Source organism: Fistularia commersonii, chromosome 13 (assembly GCF_037954325.1).
Source record: "Fistularia commersonii isolate RoL2024-O1a breed Wild chromosome 13, RoL_Fcom_v1.0, whole genome shotgun sequence".
Classification (NCBI taxonomy): domain Eukaryota; kingdom Metazoa; phylum Chordata; class Actinopteri; order Syngnathiformes; family Fistulariidae; genus Fistularia; species Fistularia commersonii.
The window spans coordinates 5924591-5949607 of record NC_141296.1 but is presented as its reverse complement, the minus strand read 5'-3'; the positions used below and the strand labels follow the sequence as shown (position 1 = coordinate 5949607).

Sequence of the window (25017 nt, the reverse complement as noted above, 5' to 3'; positions counted from 1 at the left end):
TGGATTGGTCATATCGTCTCATCGTTTGTAATACCGTCAACATTGTTGCATTTTGTCCTTGAAAATCTCCCTCTTCTAATGATCTTCGTTGCGGACTGGAATGGGCGGAGCCAACCAGAAGCAGAATCAAGATGGCCACCTTCACTGAGCGGTAAGACAAAGCTCTTCCGCCTCATCATCGCCAATCTATCACTGATTTCATCAATGATGGGTAAAAGGGGAAACGGCGTTAACCCCCGTAGACACACACTCACTGAAAGAGAACGGAATGTGTCTGTTTTCGTGTGGATTGGCCGTCAGGGACGATCCTACGGGTAAAATGTGTCCTCGAGTTGAATTAGCGGCTTGACAGGATGCTTTCAATGCTGTTAGCTAGGTTAGCACGTAAGCCTCAACCCTCTGTAAAGCGGCAGTTTACGATAGAACCGCTATTTATCTATAAAACTAAATAACTTAATATTGGCACATTGGTAGCAATTGCTCTTTTTTACGATGTTTTCCGCAGTAACGCGGACATTAGGTTGTGCACTCAAGGTAGTACGTTAGCTAGCTCAAGCGCGTCTTCTGAAATAATTTCAAACAAATTGTTCATATTGACGGCGAAATTAGGTTTAAATAGATTTATACGAGCACTCTCTGGGTTCGTCGTGAGAAACACAATTCTCTGAAACGTAATATGTTGCTTTTGTGTCAATAATCCCCTATCGTGTAAGTGCACCCAAGTGCCCCTCACATGCGAACACATTTTAACTAGTGCAGAGATCAAAGTCCGTGTGTGTGTATTATTTACGGTTCTATGTGTGTACCATGAATTTAATGGACAATGACCTTGACATCTGGTCATTAGATATAAATTAATAACATTGAGTAGTAACTCAAATCATGTGAAATGTTGTCCCTTTCTTTTCATTCATAGGATGGCGCCTGTCTTGGTGCTCTGGTTGGCTTTGTGTCTCAGTGGGACCTGGGCTGTCGACAGGGGCAACTTCAAAACATGCGACCAGAGTGCCTTCTGCAAGTGAGTCGATTTCAGTGATTTGAAAGATGGAAATACATTTTTAATATCACCTAATCTTCCATTCACTTCCGTTATTTTTTTTTTTTTTTTATAGGCGCCAGAGAGCATTGAAGCCTGGTGAGTCTCCATATCGAGCCCTCTTAGAGACGATGGAGCTGACAAACAGCAGACTCACTTTGCAGCTCATCAATGACAACAACAAGGTATATAGATTTTCGACATTTAAACCGGATATGACAAAGGAGAAAATGTGGCCTTATTTTGCCTCCTTTGCTGTAGTGATTGAAAAGATAAACTGTATTGATCCCCAAAGGGGAAATTCCTATGACACAGGAGTGTAACAGTTGTAATGTAAGAAAAGGAAAAAAATTAAAGTAAATATGAATATAAATAGAGACAGAAGATAGCAAGACATCCACAAATGAGTAGGAAGCAACAACATCAACATCAGGGATAATAGTGGAGAACATAAAGGAATAGTGGGGGTAAAAAATACACAACCAGAACTAAACTACAATATAGAGTGACAATATAGAAAATAAATAAACAAAAATAGGCAGGATGTGTGCGGGCTGGGACAATAAGGATGAGAAAGACAGCAGTGTTAGGGGCTGACGTGAATGGGATCGGTTGTGAATGGGGCAAGGTAGTGAGATTGTGGAAGCAGTACAGGTGCACTCAGGCAGAGTTGTGTGCGCCGTTCAAACTGCTGTTTTTCAGTCTGATGGCCGTGGGCACAAAGGAGCGTCTGAAGTGTTCTGTTCTGCACTGGGGTGGGATGAACCATTAGCTGAAGGAGCTGCACATCAGCCACCGCTTGGTGTGCAGGGGGGTGGGAAGGATTGTCCAGGATAGCTCCCAGTTTGTCCTTCACCCTGTGTGTGTGACCACTCCAGTTTGTTGTTGGTGTGGACCCCAAGGTTCTTGTAGGAGTCCACTATCTCCACCTTTTCACCCTGGATGGTGGTTGGTACCCGTCTCCTCCGATGCTTCCTGAAGTCCACAACCACCTCCTTGGTCTTGAAGATATTGAGAAGGGGGTGGTTCTGGTTGTTCCACTCAACAAAACTCGGGATCAGACCTCTGTGCTCCTCCTCGTTGTCATTGTTGATGTTTTCAATGATGGAAGAGTTATCGGAGAACTTCAGGAGGTGGCAGGAACTGCAGTTGTACCGGAAGTTGGAGGTGAAGAGGAATGGAGATAAGACAGTACCTTGGGGCACTCCTGTGCTACATGCCACGGCCTCAGAAACACAGCCATCCACCCTAACATATTGCGGCTAACCTGTGAGGTAGAAAAAAAAACACTATATAGTCTCCTGCGAAAGAAGAGTGGACAGGTAAATAAATAACTCAAGAAAATAAGAGATGGAGTTAAAGATAATAGAAACTGCTGCGACAGGCTGCCGTCTTCCAGCGGCATCTTGGAAAAAAAAGGATTGTACAGAGGATAGATAAGAGCAGCAGAGGGAGAGGATTGCAGAACAATTGTACTCTTTCCCATTGAATCTTTCTCTTTGCCCCTCAGGTGCATCTGCTGCTCGAGCTCTACCGTCTCCAGGGAAACATAACAAGGGTGAAAATTAATGAGCTGAAGCCACTAAAGCCTCGCTATGAGGTCCCAGACGTGCTTGTCAGAGAACCACCTACTGAGCCGTAAGTCACCCGGGGTTGTTTGGGTGTGTTGTTTTTTTTAAGTCGGCTTAACTAATGAAAGCATCAAATTTAGAAAATAGCACACACACACAATTGAAATTCTGTATTCAAGATGCTTATCTGCTGAGCCCTATCAACGGTTGCTTGTGGTATAGTATACAGACTTCACTGCCAGTGGTCAGGCATAACTCCAACTACAGGAATATTGGTGGTGCGATTCCCAGCTCCTCCTGTTTGCATGCTGAAGTGTCCTCGGGCAAGACACTGACCCCTCAGTAACTCCCAAAGGTTGCTTTGCTTGGCAGCTCTGTTGCCATTGGTATATGAATAAATATAGCTAATCCATTGTTGAGCAGACTAAAACTGCCTTTCCAACTCTCCGACTCAGCTGCAGGAAGGTTAGTATATCATAACCCACTTACAGCCCTAGATTTGGTCTCCAAAAGGCACTTATTGACATTACAGACCCAAATTGAAATTCATTCCTACACTTGTGAAACAGTACATTAACCGGCCTACATGGTACTCATTACTATCATCAAAAAAGTTCCTGATATCCACAGCTGCACATTAAATCAGTAGGTGTGCATTAAAGGATGGGTTTCTTTTGAAATTTCTTTTTGACCTTTCTTTTGGGTTTTACAGTAAGTTTGATTCTACAACAGACTCAACAGCAATGAGTCTGAAGTAGGCCAAAACATGAGAATGGCAGTAATGTACCTCCATGGATGCCAAATTACCTCAATAAAACCTCATAGAAGACCATGGATACAATTGTTTTCTGTATTGAACTTTATGACTAAATGCTGACTTTTATGTTTACTTTTTATGTGCTATAAGAGCCAGTCTCAGTATATGGATGGTTATTGTACAAAATTGAGGACATGGTTTTAGTCTGAGTGAATAATTAGGAGTTGTCCTCAAATCCTTGATTTTCATTACCTTTCTCTCTCCACCTCAGCCTGTCTCTATTGTCTCAAGATGAGAATGGGGTGGTGCTTTCCTTGGGGGCAGAGTCTCAGCGGGTCATTGTTAGTGCCCAGCCTTTCCGTTTGGATATCATGGAGGGGCGCGAAGTGCTGATGTCACTAAACTCACGTGGTCTACTGGCCTTTGAGCACCTGAGGATGCGCAAGGACACGTGAGAAGACACACATGCACGCACACTTTGACAAATACCAACCCACTCTTTTTAATCCACATCCCCTCTCAGTGGATGATTTCTATTTTTTTTTTTCCATGAATCGTTTGTTTTTTGAGTATTGTCTCTGACTCGTTGTTCTGTCCTCTTCTCCCTATCATCCTAGTTTCTCCTATAAAGTAACTAGCACAGTGGCTAGCGTGTGGGATAATATCAAGAGGGTATTCTCTAGGTAAAGACCCTTAAGATTTGTAAGTGTGTATTCTGTTCCTTGTGCTAATGCTGACAATAGAGATATAAACCTAGGGACACCCATTACACCCAAGTCACTATTTATCCCCAAATAAATGTGAATGAGACAGGGGCGTGGATGAGTATGTGCATGTTGATTGATTTAAATTCAGAGTAAATGGGCTGCTTTGGCTCATACTCTTATGGTTTTCACTCAAAAAGGATCATTAAAACAATCAAAGTCCAAGGAGTTTGCTCTTTCTGAAATCATTTTGTCAAACAAACAATAAATCATTCGAATCATAAAAGAACACTTTTCTATGAAGCATATAGGGTTTCGTAATGTTGTCTTGTCAGACCTGTTTCTGATTACACACAGTTTCCCTTTAGTCGCTCTAACACAACTGCATGAGTGATTGATTGGTTAGCTTCTTGACCCCATATGTCGGCAGAATTATTTGTCTGGCTTACTCATTCATAGAGAGAGAGAGAGAGCTAACTGCAGTAGCTGAAATTTAGAAATATTTTGTGTTAGATATGTACCAATGTGTTTTGTCCCACATACATGTCTGTTGTCCTGTAGTTTTGCAGCCCTTTTCCCAAATCCAACAGCACATTTATGGTTGTAGGAAAGGTTTCTGACTTAGTTTTAAGACTTGAAAATGTCTTTTTACAATTTAAATAATTCAGTGGATGGATGTGACGATTAAAGAAACTTATAGGAGTGCATAGATTGTGTGAAAGGGTCTTTGGTTTGGCACTCTGGCCTCAAGTCATGCTGTGCTGTGGAACCAGTGACTCCAGTCATGGATGCTTTAAGAGAAATGGTAACAGTTTGTAAGTATTTTGTGGAAAAGTTGTTTGTCCCAGTGTGCGTCAAATGACCAAGACATTACAATTCCACAGTCCAGCCACTAGTAAAGATAATGATTCTACAAGTTCTCTTTATACATCAGCACTACTTGTGTCCTGTCTGGGTCATGTCCCATTATACCCACTTTAATACCATGGGGTATAGTGTTGCCCCTTGTTATCTATTAAAAACTGTGCAAAATACTTATTGTCAGTGAAATGTCAGTTGTCAATCCCCATGAATGTCTGTCCATTTCATTTTAATTATAGTTAAGATTGCTTTATTTCTATTTGTCACTAGAAGTACTAAATCTGTAGAGAACCCCCCCCCCTTTTTGCAATATCTCCTCCCTAACTCTTCCTCTCTTTTTGTGCTGTGATTCAGTGAAGCAGACACAGATGCTGAGAAGAAAGAGGAAACTGATCCATCTGACCAAGCAGAGGTACCACACATAGGCATTCATATTCATAAATCCTTTCATACTCTCTTTAAACTTTCTTAAGAATCTCAGGGCTAGTTCATCCCAAAATGATTGATTTAAAAAAAAAAGTTGTCTTTTCTGCTTGGTAAATTACTGCCACTACTAATATTATATTGCTCTTCCTCCCTTTGCATAGCAGGCAGCAAAAGAAGAGGAAGAGGAGAAAGTAGAAGATGGCATGTGGGAGGAAACCTTTAAATCGCACACAGACACAAAACCTAATGGTGAGTTGGTGGAGGAGTTTCGGTCCCTTTGCAGCTTACGTCATCTACAGCTAATTTTTGCTAAAATGGTTTGACAACAATTTTGTATTTGCACGATGTCAATATTCCCATTGATAACATTGGTGTATGGTATGATCAATAATCAAGCACTAGGCATGTTGTTCCATACCAGCTGCATCATTAGTGCACACAGTTACAGCTTTGTTTCAGCTATGATCATAATGGAAAATTTAAGCAGGGCACTCAGCTTTTCTTTCAGTTTGAGGATATTCCACAATTGTTGTGGGGAAGTTATTAGATTTCCTGTGGATGTTGAGCTTTTTAGTGAACCTGATAATTTGATTTTTGAACAAAAGGGTTTAGAAAAGGGGAGCATAAAGTTTGATACTGCTACATAACTTTTCCTTTGTATCCATAAGGTGTTTTATGTAAAAAGGACATCCTTTCTCTTATTTTTAGACATTATACTGTGTATGTATTGTAATCCCGAAAGAGCTCTAAGCTGTGATTATTCCCGTGGTTTCATTTGATAATGAAGGATATACTAATGTTCCTGTTGCTTCCCCACTCTGGAATTGATGATTGACTGTTCTTGCACTGCAGGACCTTCTGCTATTAGTTTAGACTTCTCATTGCCGGGCGTGGAGCATGTCTATGGAATCCCAGAACATGCAGACTCTCTCCGACTCAAAACAACAGAGTGAGTGGCATAAATGCCTGAAAGTGAATTGATATAAATACATGCCTAATATTAAGTACTGTCTAAATGTGAAATTGTGTTTTTCAGTAATGGTGATCCATATCGCCTTTATAATCTGGATGTGTTCCAGTACGAGCTGTATAACCCAATGGCTCTTTATGGTGTTGTCCCAGTTATGTTAGCACATAATGCACAAAGAACCACAGGCATCTTTTGGCTTAATGCTGCTGAAACCTGGGTGGATATTAGTTCCAACACAGCAGGAAAGGTAAGTGCCTCTGCAAATGTTTTTCTTTCTTTCTTATTAGGAACTTCATTCCATATAAGGCCTTTGGCTTCAACTTTGCATCTGCAGGTGGTTGCCATAAAAGCTCAGATTAATTTGTGTCTCTTTCTGTCTAGACTGTATTTGGGAAAATGCTGGATTATGTTCAGGGCTCTAGTGAGACGCCACAGACAGATGTTCGTTGGATCTCTGAGAGTGGCATCATCGACGTCTTCATTATGCTTGGCCCAACCCCCAAAGATGTCTTTTCTCAGTATGCCTCCCTCACTGGTAGGAAGATGGTTACTCCTTTCACAAAATTAGATGCCCTTGCTTTTTTTGTCAAGTTTCCAGTGAAAAATGCAAACTAGAGTCCATAAACCCAAGTACAATACATTGTATGATAAGTAAAATATAAGTATATTGTAAATATAAGCACAGTTTATAAAAACACTGTTGCCCTGTAATCATAAATCATCCAGCCTACTGGAGGGAATTGTTTGTGGTTTTTTAAATGAAATTTCTCAAAATAATATGTACATACCTTTTAAAGACTTGTTTGTATAGTTTGACTTGTTTGTTTACCTCAGTGATAAAGACCGATCAAATCTCTTCCCACTGGCTCTGTTTAATAAATATCAAGGCACTCGCTATAAAGATTCACTGGTATAGAAAAGGAAGTTGAGTTTTCTAACATGAGACATGAAATGTTACCTTTTGACTGCCCCTGCTATCATCACATTTCCTGCAGTTTTACATCCATTTTGTATTCTACATTGTTCCTCAGGCACACAAGCCTTCCCTCCTTTGGCTGCCCTTGGCTACCACCAGTGCCGCTGGAACTACAATGACCAAGAAGACGTGCAGACAGTGGATGCTGGCTTTGACCAACATGACATTCCCTATGACTTCATCTGGCTTGACATTGAGCACACAGATGGAAAACGCTACTTCACCTGGGATCCACACAAGTTTGCCACACCAAAAGAAATGCTTCAGGGTCTACAAGACAAAAAACGCAAGGCACAGATATTTTAACTATATTATATCACTTTATGACATATCTTCTTTTTATGCTAATATCGTCTAATATCTGATTGTATTCTATTCAAGATAAGTAAGAAAAGTGTAAAAATGTCAGTCCCATAAGTGAAAATATTTGTTTTAAGCACTTTTTGGTATATTTTTAAATTATTTTCTGTCTCTTATAGATGGTGGCCATTGTGGACCCTCATATTAAAGTAGACAGCAATTACAAAATACACAATGATATTCGTTCTCGAGGTTTCTATATAAAGAACAAAGATGGTGGCGACTATGAGGGCTGGTGCTGGCCTGGTAAGAAACCTAAACTGTCTATTCGATGGGTTATTTTATGATAACGAAACAATAGTCATTTAACTCTTATAACTAAATTTAAGATTAATTTTGCATTCTCTTCCTGATTTTGGGTGTTTTGACAATCTGCAGGCAGTGCTGGCTATCCGGACTTTACTCGTACAGACATGAGGGCATGGTGGGCAAGCATGTTTGCTTATGATCAGTATGAGGTATGTATCAGTATCAGTATCAGTATGTACTTCGACTAACATATCGCAAATTACCCCACCTAACATTTTAATGGAAAAATATGACATTCTCATATGCCTAGAATAGTGACTAAGCTTCGCAAGCACATTTTGGCCCTGATACTTTTTTGTCGTGGATTTCTTTTAAGTCACATTTCTTTTACAAAGGGTATTTTAGCCACATGATTTTCTGTGATACACTCTACTCTCAAGGGCTCCATGGAGAACCTGTATACATGGAACGACATGAATGAGCCATCCGTTTTTAATGGGCCAGAGGTCACAATGCACAAGGATGCAATGCACGGAGCCTGGGAACACCGTGATGTGCACAACATCTATGGCTTCTATGTGGTGAGTTCAAACCAAGTTTGTACAAGGAGAGTTAAATTTAGACTGTGTGAAATCCCCAGCCCTATGCTACATGTGATAACTTTGTCATGACTCGAAATGTTAAGTCTAAACATTCTAAGTTTAGAATGCTTTAAGAGGCTCTTATGTTTTCATGGTTTAAGAAACATCTTCCTAATTATGTAAATTTGTTGGGATATTCTTTGGCCAGTGAACATTTCATGACATGATGGCATACTTGTAATTCCACTGTTTGGTCACAATGTAAAATACATTGAAATTCCCTGTGTTCGTATGTGTCCAGATGCTTCTATGATGCAGTAATATTTCTCTAATTGACTTGATTGGTCCAATTCTTTTGCAAAATCAGTTTGTTTCAATTTTCAGAACTTTATTTTGGAATTAATAGTATTGACTTTGGCCAACTGGCTGAAGTATAATGGGAAACATTAATGTTTTTAATGCCGTTATATTTGCTAATCAAATCCATGAATACTAGTATCTAGCACTTTCACCTTGTTTATACTAGGAGAAACAGAATTTGAAATTTCCCCACTGTGAGATGATTAAAGAGATATTATTCTATTAAATACTTCTGAAGGATTTTGCTAAAAATGCTCACTATAGTCAATGTCTGCTAACATATTTCTTGAGTCTAACGTTATGTATTTGTATGTGTGTGCATTCATTTATGTGGGCAATGTAGCAAATGGCCACGGCAGAAGGTCTAATCAAGAGGTCAGGCGGAGTTGAACGTCCATTTGTCTTAACCAGGGCCTTCTTTGCCGGTTCTCAGCGCTACGGTGAGACATTTATTATTCTGACTTCCTACTTGTCTCCTCTTCAATCCATTGTTGTAGCATACCATCTCAAACATTTGTTTAAGATAAGATAAGATAAGAACAACTGTATTAATCCCGAAGGAAATTGTTGTGCCAGAGTTACAGAAAATAGAACAGTAATAAATAATAAAAAGAAAAAGGCAGAATTAGAAATAAAAATAAACTATAAACTATAAAGTGTCTCAGTGAAACTATAAAGTGTCTTAGTAAACAAGTGATAAAACTATATGTGTCTTAGTAACAAGTGAGGTAAGGAGTGCACAATAGTATGATAAAAGGAAAAATTGTAGTGTAGCTGTTATGAAATGAAATATTGCACAGTGCAACAGAATATTGCACTGTTTTTGTTTTAGGTTAAAGATAGGTTTTTATGGTTTAATGTTTTTTGTTTTTTTTTAATCATACATTTGACTCTCAGTTGTACATACAACGTTGACTTTGCCTCTTATATATATATGTGTGTATATAAAGAAAAACATCTTAATGATAACATTGGATATCCAGTTTACCACAAAAGCAATTTCAACTCAAGCGTGTGTGGTTCTGTAGGTGCTGTGTGGACAGGTGACAATGCTGCTGAGTGGGACCATTTGAAGATCTCCATCCCCATGTGTCTTAGCCTCGGCCTGGTTGGAATATCTTTCTGTGGCGGTGAGTGTTGTTAGATTTGAGTCTACTGATAGTGTGGTACCAAAATAAGTTTGGTTGGCTTATATTAATGACAGTGGATAAAGTAGAAAAATTGTTCTTAGAATTGAAAAAAAAAAAGAGTGCAAACATCTAATAGCTAAACCACCCATCAAAAATGAGAGAGTGAGCAATTCTACCCAGAGCACGTGTTGCTTTTTTTAAATTTTTTTTAAATCAAATTCCAAGTGTTACTACACATGCAGGACACACATTAGTTGAAGATTTTGCGGCTGGATGTGCAATCATTTTTTGGGGGGGAAATTAAAAAGTTCAATCCATTTTTGGTCAGTCATTGCAGAGGAACATTGTACAAATATTAAAAATTGTAGGTCAATTTTTTTGTAATTAAGTTTATTTTTGAATGATAAAATCAGAGATAAGTAAAGTATAATGGACACCACAGAATTTAAGGGTAGTGGGTAAATTGGAAACTAGACAACAAAATTATATGGATTTAATTAGGTCTGAGATTACATGTTTGACAACAATTGGTGTTTGTGAATATAATTTTCTGTCTTGAATTTGAACAGCCTAGACCTGTCTAATTCTTTGCCTGTCTGAATCACAGCTGACGTTGGGGGCTTCTTCAAGTCTCCAAGCACAGAGCTGTTGGTGCGTTGGTACCAGACAGGGGCTTACCAGCCTTTCTTCAGAGCTCATGCACACCTGGATACTCCACGCCGTGAACCTTGGCTATTTGGCCCAGAGAACACTGCTTTGATCCGCGAAGCTGTGCGCCAGCGCTACACCCTCCTGCCCTACTGGTACCAGCAGTTTTACCACACATTTCGCACCGGAGAGCCCGTCATGAGGTGAGGATCCTCCGGGATTGATTCCCCTGCCGCCTCTCATTAGTTCAGAAACCCCCAAAGTACTCACAAATTCACATCGCAGATTAAAAACTGGACAAAAAAACATAGGAATATAAGGTAATTTGCCAGCCATGTCATGGGCTGTTGCTCTCAGGTCATCCTCCAAAACCTTCCTATCTTGAAAAAATAATCAGCCACATTTTCTCAGATGTTTGTTTCTATTGCAGACCATTGTGGGTTGAGTATCCTCAGGACCCTGCTACTTTTGCACTGGATGATGAATTCCTGATTGGTAAGATACAAAATGTTTAAAATAAAAATTATCTTGCTATTTTAGTGACATTATGAATATTTTTCCTGGTTTTGATCTCCATTCCAAAAACACAAGGGGTCAAACAAGAATTTTTTACTGATGTGTAGCTACTGTAATTAATATTTGCTCCATAGTTTGGTGAAGTTTGAAAAACAAACACATTACTTTAATAATGAAATGGGGATGCTGCTTTGTAATAGAGGCATAAAAGGTGATATGGTATCCAAAATCTGTAAAATCAGCTGACTTCGTTTAATTTGTCGCAGGACGAGACTTACTGGTGCACCCAGTTACTGATGAGGGGGCCAGGGGAGTCACTGCCTATCTGCCTGGAAAAGATGAGGTAGAACAAAATGGTTTTGCACATGAATATTTTCTTCAATCACATTATGTCTGAAGTGTAGACATGGGAATAACAGATTCAGGTGAAGTAAAAGAATATTCATAATTTTGTCTGTGAAGGTTCTCAGCCATTCAGGTCATGGTACTTGTTTCCAAACTGGACTTGGTCTATCATTTGAAGTTTCATCTCTCATCGGGAAGAATATTGATTTAATATCCAAAAAAATGAACAAAAAATGGGGTGAAAAAATTATTATATATTTTTTAATAAGAACGCATCAATGTTGTAGAACTTGATACTGTTGAGGCTGCTTGGGGGCAGTTGTTTGATTTAGTTTTAAATCAAGGACAGCAGATCCGCTTGACAATTTATGGGACACCCAGTGGAAGGGAAAGGGTAAAAAAGTTACGATACTTGAATCAAAAATTTCCATTTTTAATTTTTTTTTTTACCTAGCATTTAAACATTTATGGAACATTGAGAATTTAAGCACTTGAAATGTGGCAAAGCACGTTCATGTTTTTTTTTGTTTGTTTATTATTTTTTATTATTATTTTTGTGCCAAATGGGTTCAAAGCCTCTGGTTGAACACTTCATTGCATGTTTTAAATCTTGTTAAATAATCCATTGTATAAAATTTTAATGTTTTTGCTGAAGTGCTGAAGTTTTCTTATTAAATGAGCCCATTGAGGTAAGATTGAGTCTCAACAGCCTTTTTTGTGCACCTCAGGTCTGGTTTGATGTCCACACTTTCCAGAAGCACAGTGGAGTCCAGAATCTTTACATCCCTGTCACGATGAGTTCTGTAAGTCACACAGTGATGACCGCACATTTACGTGAGTGGATGTGTGTTTACTTGCTGAAATGTTTTTTTTCCCACTTGTTTCAATATGGATTATTCTGTGTCGTCAGATCCCCGTTTTCCAGCGTGGTGGTTCAATTATTCCCCGAAAACTTAGAGTTCGCAGATCCTCCACCTGCATGGAGGAAGATCCTTACACATTATACGTGGCTCTTGATCTACATGTGAGTTGTGTCAGAAACATAACGGACAGCAATTTGTATTATTTTACACACAAGGTCCCTTGTATTACTGAACAGCTGTGACCTTTTTGACAGAGATCAGCAGAGGGTGAGCTCTACATAGATGACGGCCACACCTTCAATTTCGAAAAGCAGCAGTTCATCCACAGGAGGCTGTCCTTCTCCAATAACATCCTTTCCTCTATGTGAGTAAAATTGTTAGTGAATAGTCCTGCCTTTAACTTGACTCGTGAATCAAATTTTCATTTGTGCTCCTATCATCTAAATTGTGAGGGACATTAATACACAAACTAATGAAGACAAAAAGGTTGAGTACCATGACATATACACGTAAATTGAGGTGTGTGTGTGTGTGTGTGCGTGTTTTTCTTGGTCCACAGTAATGTGGCTCCAGAAGCTAAGTTTTCTACCAGCTCCTGGATTGAACGCATCATCATACTGGGAGCTGTTAAGCCCAGCAAGGTTATCCTAAAGACAAATGGTAAGTCCTTTCCAAATACAAATTCAGAAGATGATTTAATTTATGAGAAGGTTTTATTGTTTCCACATTTAACTGTGATTCCAAGCCTTATATTTCTGTTATTGTTTTATTGTCTTTTACAGATGGTCAGGAGAGCCAACTAGAGTTTGAGTTTGATGCCTCCATGTCAGTTTTGACGCTCCGCAAGCCTGGCATGAATGCAGGAGCAGACTGGACTATCACATTGGAGTAATGGTGATAGGAGAAGAGGAGTAAATAACTGAACTGGACTGAACAGTAGGAGGGAACAGATATGAGGCACTGAGACTGATTAAATGAAGCAAGACAGCAGGATATCCACCACTGAATTTAAAGGACATAAACGCATCAATTACATACAGCTTCTACCCTTGCATGATCAGTCTCTTTCAAACTGAGCCACATAACGCATTTCTGCCGTGTCCCTCTTGCGTTCAGTTACAGTATGATATGAAAAGGGTTGCAAATAGATAATTGTCTGGTTTATTTAAATGGTAAACAACTGATATTCAACTTCTGATGCTTTGGGGTAATGAGAGATCTCGAAGGCACTTTCTCCCCTGATTTTCTACTTGTTTGTCCATCATGTCTCTCAGAGGAAAAATTACTGTGAGGAATTGTTCAAGAATGCTTCCAAAGCATGCACTCCACCCATTGCTGATTCCTTGAGTCATAATTTAAAAAGTTTCTCCTCAAACAAAGCTCCAGAAGACATAGAACACAAACTATTTGATCGGCACGTCATAAGAGGCCTCAGGTTAATCTGTTTATCTTTTTGCTTTAGTTTTTGTGACAAAATCTAATCTATACTACTGCCTCCATGAAGGTTATATTTTAAGCCTCTTTCGAAATTAAACCGTTAATTTGAGTACATTGAAAAGACTTCTTCATCTTGGGAGTGACGATCATTCAGCTGCTCAGAGGAGAGCTGTTGCTCAGAAGATGATATTACATGGCAATTTGAATCATTCAGGGGACTGAACCACTGATGTGGGTGGATCATCCTGTAGACGTGTTCATTATTTTATCATGTTCTTTTCCATTGTTTACTAGATCATTTTAATACACTTGAAAAGGAGTGAAATCTTGTTAGTTTCATGTGTTCCTAGATAACAGCAGTCCACAATTTCCAGTTCATCCTTTGTGTTTGAATGAAGAATGAATGCGCCTTTAAGACATTTAATTTTAAAAACGTACTTTATCCGATTTACACCACAACAAATCCTAAATTTGTCCATTGAGCATTTACAAACATTCAAATCTTCTGGAGATGCTGGACTCTTTACTACCTGGTTAAATAATTTCACCTTTTGAGGGGATTTTGACAATTTTTTTCCCCCTCAATTGTTTTTATGATCAATCATGTTGCTGCATTTTGCTGGTGTCTGCTTTGGTTGAAGGAAATGGAGATGAAGAAACACTTAACTCTAAAAGTTGTCAGATGTACTTTTCAAACGATGAGACCAATTTAAAATAAAGATGACCAAATGTTATATGAATTTATTTTTGTTTATAAATTGGAATTTTAATTTTGTTTGTAGATTGATGCGGTAACATAATTCTACGTTTTCACCTACTGGCATTGGGAAGCCAATAGATTTATCTTCGTCAAACAATGAGCAGGAAGTGGCTCCATCTACACCAACATGTCTAACTATGGATTTTAACAGCTTTTCTTCGGTACCCAGAACTCAAAATAGTTTCGATTGCATGCTCGAAGGTCAACTAGACAATTAGACAATTTTGCATGTCAATGAATTGACCAAGCTTGGAATAAAGGGAACCTCGAACTGCTCCCCTGGCGCTGGTTGACGGCAGCCTTCTGCTCATGGTGCATCCATGATGGGTTAATTGCAGAGAAAGAGTGTCCCCACGGGGATTAATAAAGGATAAATTATTATTAAAAAAAATCTAATCGCGATGAAGCCAATAGTAATGTCTCCGTGGGCAGCTAGAAAGTTTGGAAAATTAATTTTTATATTTAGGTGATATTGGGGACGTCATACCAACAGAATACGGACGGCTTTAGTGATAATCAGTCGGTGCGGTTTGTGTTCCTTCTTTTGAATGCCGCTTATTTACCTTTACCGGTGTTTTGACGCATTTTGATGACGTCACGAGTCGTCAACCATCATGGCGGCGGAGGGCAGAGAAGATATGAGCGGCAACGGGGAGCTCGAAGAGCCTTCAGGTAGTTTAATGGACTCAAAGAAATTACAAACCCAACTTTTGTGTCATTTTGCATGGCAGTAGAACGCTTTAAAGTAGAAGATCCTGCAATAAAGCTCCAAAGAAGGGCTTATTCCCTGGTTGAACTGACATGACATGACATGACAAGCTAAGCTAAGCTAGGCTACGCTGACGTGATTTGGACCGCAAGCGTTGTAAAAAGAAACCACTTGTCAGGGAATTTTAAGTCACGGACCGTGCGTGGTGAAGCTTAGACACTACGTCCCGCGTATTGGTTTTGGCCACAGGTTTGTCAGTTCAGAACAATCACAATACGAAGATCCTGGAGTTGATACAATACTACACTTGGTGTAATATGCGTTCAATGAATGAACGACCTCCCTCTCAATGTTTGTTGATATTACTACCGTGTCATAACTCCGATTGAGATGACTGTGTTGCATTTTAAAGAGTCGCATAACCGGTTTGAAATAGCTAATGGTAAACTGGTTAAATTGCGAAGGCTGATCTCCAGTTTTTATTGAATAGATGGAACTACTGTTCATTTTTACTTGTAATGTCCAGCAGTGTTGTATATTTGCCAAGTGAAAATAGCTTGAAGAAAGTCTTGGATATTTAATGATTATATTCAAGACAAAGAAAATATAGATTTTTTACAATTTTAAAGCAAGTCTGATATTTTTTCAACTTGCTGTTTAAAAATCAGTTATTGAGAATTATACACTTCCAGGAAGTTACTTGTGATCAATGTGTCAAACTTTGGCAATCCACAGCAAATACCTTTTTCAGGAGGTAGAAATCTGGCCCCTCTGGTCCTCAAGAAGCTTTCTAAGTTTCTGAAGAGGGAAATGTGAATGGTTGATGGGGAAAATACTGTTTAGATACATTTTGGTTAATGTCTTTCAATGATCTCTTCATTCTTTAGCTATGGAGGCTGATGAACTCCCTGCACCACCTGCTACTGAGGTACAAGATGTGTCAGAAGAGAAGAGCGATGTTGCCATGGTCATCAAGCCCCCTGTGGACCCAGCTCCTCTGTCCTTCTCTCTGCCTCCAAGTACAGAGGATGAAGAAGGAGAACTACCTGCAGATTTCGAGCGGCTGTGGAAGGCTGCACATGACAATCCTCAGGACTTCACCAGCTGGACAGATCTCTTACAGTACTGCGAGCAAGAGGTGCGTGTTCTTGTTATGTTGACAAGAAAGACTGGAAACCTACAGGGTTTGATGTCGCAAAGAAACTTTATCCCTGGCTCATGGTGCATGCTGCTCCTCAACCCTCAAAACAGTGATTTGTAGCATGAGGACATGAAACATGTGGAGTATATCCTATTCCCTCAGAGTCACATCACAGCATCACGCAGAGCACTGAAGGCCTTTCTTGTCCGCTACCCACTCTGCTATGGCTATTGGAAGAAATTTGCTGATTTAGAGCGGCGAGCTGGGTTTAACAAGAAAGCAGAGGAGGTAAAGCACAATTTTTGAACAATTTTGTTTCCCAGAGATCTGTTCAAATTATTGAAGCAATATTTTTTTTCTTTGCTTTTTTCCTTATTAGTTGGACAATTGGCTATTAACTACCCTGTATTTATTTTATTTTATTTTTTTTTTCTATTTTTGAGTTTGCTATTTTGTACCTAATTGCGAGTTAGCAAGAAAACCGCAAAAAAAAAAAGCCATACAATGGCCAGTGTTTTCAATGCTACACTCAATTTACTAAATATTTTTCACAATATCCTAATAAGCCCTAAAATAGATCATTGCAATGTAGTGGATACTATGAATATATTATTCTGTGAAGGTCGGCAGTAGATCTCACTAATTATGACAGTTTCTGCACAGAATTGTATGTCACTGGCTTATGCTAATTTAGATAATTTTGTGTCAGGTGTGCGTTCAGGGTCTCGACTCAATACCTCTGAGTGTAGATCTGTGGATCCACTACATTAATTTACTGCTGGGAACTCTGGACATGAACTTGCCTGAGTCACGGAAACGTATTCGCAGGTACACACATTCACACACATTTAAAGGCCACTGTGTTTTTTTCACCCTCAGTTTGTCTCATTGATCTCCGACCTCAACCCGCAGTGTATTTGAGGATGCAGTCGCAGCGGCGGGTCTGGACTTTCATTCAGACCGACTTTGGGATTTGTATGTGGAGTGGGAGAAGGAGCAGGGGAACATGAGCAATGCAACAGCAGTCCTGGACAGAGTCCTCAAAGTTCCCACCCAGCTGTACAACACTCACTATGACAAGTAAGACCAAACACGTGCTGTTAGAGACCATGTCCACAGCTGCTTCTTTGTTTTCAATCTGAGCATTAGCGACCGCTTTAAAAATGTTTCTACAGATGAGCTATCAAAAGAAGAATTTCTGCATCTTTTTTTTTTCGTGGCCACTCTTGAGTATTTCTTGTTCAAACAAAGCCATTTTCAGAAAGGCACTGATGTTGAGCCTGTGGTCAGTCTTGCAGCTGAAAATGGTTTGAAACCCGTCCTTGGTAACCAACAGAGTGATGGGGACATGTTGTTTAATCTGTTTACCCTGGGCTATCTCAGAAGTCTGATATGGCGATCATAATAGAGAGGATGTCTATTTTGATTCAGTTTCATTAATGACTGAGCTTTGTTTCACACTGCTTGTGACACAGGGAATTTTCAGTAATTCAAATCCCTGTTTGGTTTATGAGGACATACTATAACTCCTCTGGGTGCCAGTTTCAAAGTATTTGTTCAGATTACTTAAATGGTTTATGGGGTTGTTCTGGCCAAAACACAGTTTAACCAATCTGAAGGACATCTCACATGTCCTTTATAGGACAGTCACTCTGGGGACTCATCATTGTTATCAGGAGGAAGACGTGTTTACAAAGAGCTGATCAGCTATGATTCTCATTATAATTACAATAATAAACATGAAAAATGGATGATATGTAATTTTCCTCCCCATATATAACCCCGAAAATCGTATACACACACACACACACACACACACACACACACCCACACACACACACACAAGAAATGTTGTACTTACATACCAGATATCAAAATGGTCATATATGTTTTTTTTCCATGGCAGTTACATACCGGCTTGCTATTTCCCACTCGTTAGTAACTCCATCTGCAGTCCCTAGCAGTTAATCCTGATGTTTACGACAGCTGTTGAGCATTAATTCTATCTGAGGCTTATGGAATGAGTTAATTATTTCTAAGCCTGTGGTCTTGCAATTACTTATGGATGCTTTTGTTGATCTAGCTTGGTACTTAGAAGAGATAGCCAACCTCGGTCGCATCTTTGTCTGGCCCGCTATCCATTCAGGCTAATTTCCAACAGCTTCAGTAGTCTGACCCATCACAGTTCTCTCATAAAAGGACTGATTTAACAAGAGGAATGGCCACTTGCTACGGAGGAACCCGAGCGCTTCTTGAAATGCTTTGTTTTCCCGGAAACATTTTGTATTTATAAGATGGCTGGTGCAGCCATAATTGAACCTCCCATGTGGTTAGGGTTTTGCACAACCTGTTTAATTCTCTATTTTTAAAATAAGATACTTATATTACGATAGATAACCTGTGTTTGATAATAAACTGTGTACTGTGCAATCGTAACCATCAAATGAGGAAAAAATTCAAGCAAATTATTTGTAGAACTTGTCAAATACTAAAATGCTAAAATAAGAAAGGCACAAAGAGACCGTGGTGCTAGGGCAAATATTTTTTAGTCTGTTATATCAGATATAAATTATGATTGCAGCTTCTTATTTTTTCATCATCTAGAAGTTATGCTAATTTGAATAGTCATTTGGGTTGTAATGATAAATAGATTTTAGTTGTTGGGAAAAATGTCTACTCTTACATGTTTTATGCATGTTATCAGTTAAGTCACTACCGCAATTAAAAAACAAAAATAACTTTTTCATGATATTCTAATATTTTGAGATAGGATTTTTGAGTTTTCTTAAGATGTAAGCCATAATCAGCAACATTTAAATTGTAAAAGGCCTGCAATATTTCAGTTGATTTGTGATGAATCCAGAATGTATGACATTTCTGTTTTTGAAATAGCATTACAGAAGATAAAGAACTTTATCACAATATTCTAATTTTCTGAGATAGTCCTGAATACATATCATTTACCCGAGTATATATTTTGACTATCGCAGGTTCAAGTCCCACCTGAACAGTCATGATCCCAGAGAAGTGCTTTCACCAGAGGAGTACGAAGAGCTGAGGACGTTTTGCCGTCAGAGTCAGAAGGCAGAGCGTGCTGAACAGGCCCAGGAGCAGGACGCTGAGCGGCCACCTGGGGAGGAGCAGCCCGCCACACCTGAGGGCACAGACTCTGTAAGGAACATGAGCTATTTGCCATGCAAATATAAACGTTAAAGGAAAAAAAAGTAAAATAGCGTAGTACAAATGGCTGATATGTATGCAAATGCTGTACGGCAGTTCGGTAGAAAAAGGGTTTCGCTTAACGACGAACTCACTTAACAGCCTCCTTGGAACGTAACCCCATCGTTAAGTGAGGACCACCTGAAATGGAGTCCTCTCACATTTTACACTTTTAGAAATAATGATTGCAAAAATATTCTGAATATTTCCTGTTGACTTTGATTGCAGGATGAACTGATACAGAAGATTCGAGAGCAAGTGATGGTTCACAGAGACAAAGTTTATCAGGACAATGAAGGAGAAGTCCGTAAAAGATGGCACTATGAAGATGCCGTGAGTCTTTTTCACCTCTGTCCTTGTTCATATTCTCTCATCCTTTTTGCAGTTTCTCTAAAAATCAAGACATTGCAAATAAAATTATTTTCAGGCACATGGTTTTGAAAGTTGTAGTCTATAACGTAAGCATTTTAATTGACACTTGATTTGGCTTGAACACAGAAGTCTACAACTTTAAGTTGCCAGCGGTATACAAATGGTCTCTGAGCATGTTGGTTTTGAAACTTTCCCTATTTAGTTACATCGATTTTGTTTTTTGTTTTTTTTTTTGACAAAAAGGATAAAATCAATAACAACATCGATAGTAAACACTGAAAATCATTGATTTCTTCTTTTCCCTTTTGGGCTGCAGATCAAACGTCCCTACTTTCACGTGAAGCCTCTCGATCGCCTTCAGCTGAGAGCCTGGCACTCCTACCTGGACTGGGAGATTGGCGAGCTTGCTGACAAAAACAAACAAGAGCTAAACCAAGGTGGCTATAACTATCGTTCTTCTCCCTTTTACTTCCATGAATATGTTTTGTGGAGCACACAGCATCATTTTAGACACATTTGTCTTGTTATAGATTCAAATCAGGCATCCACAGAGGGTACAGAAGTCACGGCTCAGCCTGCGGCTGCTAGTGTTGTCCATAGCGACCATAGGGTCTGTGTACTATTTGAGCGATGTCTAATTGCCTGTTCTCTGTATGAGGAGTTTTGGACCCGGGTAAGAATGTTTTTAAATGTATATGTGCTTCCAACTTTTAATAAGTTCACAAATTCATGTGCTTTTATGTCTGAGTTTTTGATTTTGATCTCTGTATTGTGTATATGTGTGTTGCTCAGTACGTTCAGTACCTGGAGCCGCGGTGTGTGGAAAAGGCGCGGGCTGTGTACAGACGAGCCTGTGAGATCCATCTGACGCAGAAGCCCAACATCCACATGCATTGGGCCACTTTTGAAGAGCGGAACGGTAGGAGAAAACACAAACGACTTTATTCATTTCCATAATGTGCAACAAGGTCCTTTGTTTATCTCAGTCTAATGTACGGTAATGTGTTTGTTTTGCCCTGCTCGACAGGGTTATGCATTTTGATAGGATAACGAACACAATTTTTATGTATTTAACAAAGACCTGTTTTAGACATTTTTGTCTTTTTGTTTCCTTTAACTGGTCTTCAGCAGGATGAGTTGCATTATAAATTTCTTTACGTTTGATCTAATGCTAGCTTTTCACAATTCATGGTTATAAATCACACCCAAACATGTCTTGATTGGGGACTAACTAATTGCGGAGTTCCAAGTCAGTGACATTTTGGCAATAGACGGGTGGTGAAACATCATTTCATTCATTTTCAAATATCTGATGCAAAAGAAGTAAAGTGCAAGAGCTATTTATAAATTGTGTTTTTCATTTAACCTTTTGATAATACATTTGTGAGATTTATTCTTCTGGTTGGAATTTTTTTGCACAGCATCATTATTCACCAATGTTGTATTGTTGGAGACTTGTAGGTCTCACATCTCAGATGTGAATTATTTGTCAAAAAAGTAATTCAAAAAAATAATTTATATATATATCATTGATGCCTCCTCTTGCACAACTGAAACAAAAACTTGTTCGTCTTTCAATCCTTTACCATTTTATACAGATATATATATATATATATATGTTTTATTTATATAGATAGATAGTTAGCTAGTTGTATACATATAAGCACTACGCTTTATTCTATCTTGTTCACTTTTCAGACAATACATAAGTTGTACTGCGCTATTTTGTAGATTGTTTTTATTTACGACTGCAACAGAATTCAGTCATCTAAAGTGAAATAGAGATTGCTCATTTTAAAGCCACCACACCTACAAGATCCCCCTCATTCTCTTCATCAGGTGACTTAAGTGAAGCTCGGCGAGTGCTCATGGAGCTGGAGAGAAACCTGCCAGGGTTGGCCGTGGTCAGACTCCGGAGGGCCGCTTTAGAAAGAAGGGCCGGGCAGCTGGAGCAGTCAGAGGCCCTACTGCTGGAGGCGGTGTCTGACTCCAAAGGGAAACCCACCTTACACGCTTTCTACTCAATAAAGCTGGCTCGTCTGCTGCTGAAACTCGGGCGAAACCCTAGCAGAGCTCGCTGTGTTCTCCAGGAGGCGCTGGAAATTAGTCCGGTGAGCTAAGAAAATGATCAATATGCAGATAAAACAGATAAAGTGTTCAGCCAGGAGATAAATGCAAATGGTTTTACTAATTTCTTTTTGGTCAAATCTCTATCCTATAATAACATTACTTTTTTTTTTTAAAGTGATTACAACATAAACCTCTAACTCCTGCACTTCCTCCTCCCTACAGGATAATGATAAGCTACACCTTAACCTTTTTGAGCTGGAAGTATCAGGTGACCCCTGGTCCTCAGCAGAGGCTGTGCAGGACTGTGTGACACGAGCCCTAGCAGCTCCCCTCACTCCGCAGACCAAGATCCTTTTCTCCCAGAGGGGCCTCCAGTACGTTGAGGAGTACAGCAACACTATCCAGAGGTCAGATAGCTTCCTTTTTTTTTAAGCTACTCTCTAGGAATTGCTGTCCGTATATGGTAGGACAGTTTGAGGGTGAGACAGGAAAAGCCTTTGCTTATTTGTTAAACGCTCCAGTCGCTTAGCTAGTTGATCCCGAAGTAACTAGAACCAGCACAAAATATCAAATGTATGCTAGTGTGATGATAAGCATTTTTTTGAACCTGTTTTTTTTTTTTTTTGACTCATGCTCTTTTAGAAAATATATCAAGAATAGAAAATGTTCTTTGGAACTCTTGCTAATACGACTACAAATTGCTGCTTAGCTAATGTCTTCTGACAAATTTATATACAATTAAATACAAAAATGATATTATAAAAATAATCAGCCCAATTGTAAAGTTTGAAGTAAACAGTTGTTTCAAGAGCAGGGTGCATACAGAGCAGGAGTGACTTTGAAAACAGATGGCTGCATTGCAACGTTTTGTAATGTCGATTTATGTCAATTCATCATATCGACAAACTTGGCGGAGAGGATCTCCCCACCCCTCCTCAAAATCCACATGGGCTGGATGTTATTGTCCGATAAATGATCAAACACCAAGCTTCACCTGTTCTTGATGTTCTCGAGCTTTACACTTCACTCTTCTGCATCTTCATCCCCTCCAGTGTGTTGTCAGTCAATGAGGAGCACCAGAAATTGCTGAATGAGCTTGGCGGCACAAAGCGTGGAGCAGAGAATGGGTAAGGGGAAATGCTGATTCATAGATTGCAGCTAACATATCTTAAGCGGCCCTTAAACTCATCTTGTGGTGCAATCTGAATACGTCACGTCAGTGATGTTCCCGGGGTCATCGGATGTTTTGGATGTTTATCAAGACACCGTCACCCAGGCAAGGTCTGGGTAGCACAAATGATTTGCCTAGTTTTATCATCGACTCCCCCATGTGAAAAGATGGGTTTACATTGTGTTAAAAACGAAACGGTCAAACCTTTACATTAATCTGCTCTTTGTTCTTCAGGGATGAGGAAATAGAGAAACTGAGCAAGGGTGACGATGGGTCTACGGTTGCGGCGTCAGCACAAGTCCCACCCACCATGCCACATGTCCCAATCACTACGCCACCTCCACCAGTGGTGGGCACCGACATGAGTGCCCAGGCCGGTTACGGTGGATACAACAGCTGGTACCAGGTGGGTTCAAGTTAATAACACATGTAGAGGGGTATCTCTACATACACTATTCCAACAAATGGAATAGCGTGATTTTTGAATCTAATGAATAAAGTGGGCTTCGCATATGCAAAAAACAGATCTTTTAAGCTGTAAAACTACTCAGATGAAAGAAATGTTGCTTATCTTATACTGCACTGTTGTCTTCAACTAAAAACAAAATGCAATTTCTACGTGTTGCTGTCACCGTATTTCAGCTCCGACATGGGCATGAAGTTACACTGTTAATCATTTGAACTGAAATCAGACTGATTAGTTCAGGTTGGTTTTTTTTCCCATCTCCTTGTTTCCAGATTGACAATTGATGCATATTTTGCTTTTTCCCAGCAACCACAATATGGAAATTATAGCTACCAAAATACCTGGAACTACAACCAGGGATACTATCCATCCAGTTGAAGAAGGCAGCAGGGAATGTTAAAGGTCGCGGGCAGCAGTATGGCCGAGGATATAAAAGAGGCTGAACAAAAAAAAATAAAAATGGACGATCCAGTCTGGCCGTGAGAATCCTGCAAAGAAGTATCCCAGCATCTTTTCCTCTCCGTCCGTCCTCTGAGTTGCCTCACTCTCCTGGATGTATGAAAAGAATCATGGGTTAAGGTCTGCTGTGCCGTCATTTCAGCAGTCAGGTGGAATGATGGCAAAAGGAAACTGTGGGGTTTGCCTTTTTGTGACATTGCTTCCTCAATTGGCCCCCCTCACCATTTTAATCTGGACTTTTTTTGTATGTTTGCAAGCCAGCATTTTAAAACCATCTAGTGTATCCAACTTTACAGGTGATGTACGATTGACATTTTGTACCATTCCACAAAGTAGTCGTTTTTTTTTTTTTGTTTTTTTTCTAATGTATATAAAGGTGTTTTATAGTGTGTATAACAGAGCGCTTGTGTGTTGCGTCTTTCCTTGTATTTGCTCAATGGAAAAAAGTATTGATTGGGAAAAAGTGGTTATTATACTGGAACTCAGTTGGTGAGAAAGCTTGTCATTCCCTGTCCAAACCAGTGTTTTCTAGTTTTATGAGTACGAAATGTTTCTTTTTTGGCTCAGAAGACCCCCATGAAGAAGACAATCATTGGCCCCAGTTTTCCCTTGCCTGAATATGGGTCTCCGGGGCCCAAGCAAAGGAATTTCATGGGTCCCCCTTCCCTTTCACCACCCACAGGAAAGGCCTCGGGGTTCGGATGCAGTGTGAGCCAGGTGGTAGCCAGAGCAGGGTGACATTGAGTCTAAATGGGCCATGTTTCGCGCTTCCGTTGTTGAGCGGGCAGACCAGGGCTGCGTCCGTAAGGCGGTTAGCGCCTGTCAGGGTGGAAACCTTCGAACCCGCTGGGTGACTTCTG

At 39.6% G+C, this 25017-nt stretch overlaps 2 protein-coding genes across 6 annotated transcripts; both read left to right on the top strand.

Annotated features, from left to right (window-relative positions):
- Nucleotides 1-122: 122 nt before the first annotated feature.
- ganabb (glucosidase II alpha subunit b) lies at nucleotides 123-14524 on the top strand. Of its 5 annotated transcripts, none has more exons than XM_086158340.1 (25): nucleotides 132-151; nucleotides 917-1018; nucleotides 1113-1221; nucleotides 2547-2674; nucleotides 3636-3815; nucleotides 3982-4047; nucleotides 5284-5341; nucleotides 5520-5604; nucleotides 6208-6304; nucleotides 6392-6572; nucleotides 6707-6860; nucleotides 7357-7592; nucleotides 7781-7907; nucleotides 8040-8119; nucleotides 8351-8491; nucleotides 9195-9291; nucleotides 9880-9981; nucleotides 10589-10832; nucleotides 11060-11124; nucleotides 11412-11488; nucleotides 12219-12293; nucleotides 12401-12514; nucleotides 12608-12717; nucleotides 12913-13013; nucleotides 13136-14524. In XM_086158340.1, exons 1-25 carry the CDS (start codon nucleotides 132-134, stop codon nucleotides 13243-13245), a joined length of 2859 nt encoding a protein of 952 aa, XP_086014466.1. In that variant the 3' UTR covers nucleotides 13246-14524. The 5 variants fall into 5 exon arrangements, with proteins under 5 accessions (XP_086014470.1, XP_086014469.1, XP_086014466.1 ...); XM_086158339.1 differs by having other exon boundaries at nucleotides 5517-5604; XM_086158341.1 differs by lacking the exon at nucleotides 132-151 and adding an exon at nucleotides 297-314 and having other exon boundaries at nucleotides 5517-5604.
- A 634-nt stretch (nucleotides 14525-15158) lies between these two features.
- Nucleotides 15159-24557, top strand: LOC147227723 (pre-mRNA-processing factor 39). Its single transcript, XM_086157910.1, has 15 exons — nucleotides 15159-15222; nucleotides 16147-16397; nucleotides 16563-16688; nucleotides 17110-17228; nucleotides 17313-17480; nucleotides 19391-19571; nucleotides 19848-19952; nucleotides 20308-20428; nucleotides 20522-20664; nucleotides 20784-20910; nucleotides 21831-22102; nucleotides 22284-22468; nucleotides 23114-23188; nucleotides 23467-23638; nucleotides 24005-24557. The coding sequence occupies exons 1-15, from the start codon at nucleotides 15165-15167 to the stop codon at nucleotides 24074-24076; spliced, it is 2175 nt and encodes a 724-aa protein (XP_086014036.1). The 5' UTR covers nucleotides 15159-15164; the 3' UTR covers nucleotides 24077-24557.
- The last annotated feature ends 460 nt before the right edge of the window (nucleotides 24558-25017 follow it).

Excerpts from the sequence above, each read along its gene's own strand:
- LOC147227723 (XM_086157910.1), top strand. The coding sequence starts at position 15,165 with ATGGCGGCGGAGGGCAGAGAAGATATGAGCGGCAACGGGGAGCTCGAA. Across the intron at positions 16,398-16,562 it reads TACAGTACTGCGAGCAAGAG|AGTCACATCACAGCATCACG; the intron begins GTGCGTGTTCTT and ends CTATTCCCTCAG. Across the intron at positions 17,229-17,312 it reads TCACGGAAACGTATTCGCAG|TGTATTTGAGGATGCAGTCG; the intron begins GTACACACATTC and ends CTCAACCCGCAG.
- ganabb (XM_086158339.1), top strand. The coding sequence starts at position 132 with ATGGCCACCTTCACTGAGCG. Across the intron at positions 10,833-11,059 it reads ACCGGAGAGCCCGTCATGAG|ACCATTGTGGGTTGAGTATC; the intron begins GTGAGGATCCTC and ends TTTCTATTGCAG. Across the intron at positions 11,489-12,218 it reads ATCTGCCTGGAAAAGATGAG|GTCTGGTTTGATGTCCACAC; the intron begins GTAGAACAAAAT and ends TGTGCACCTCAG.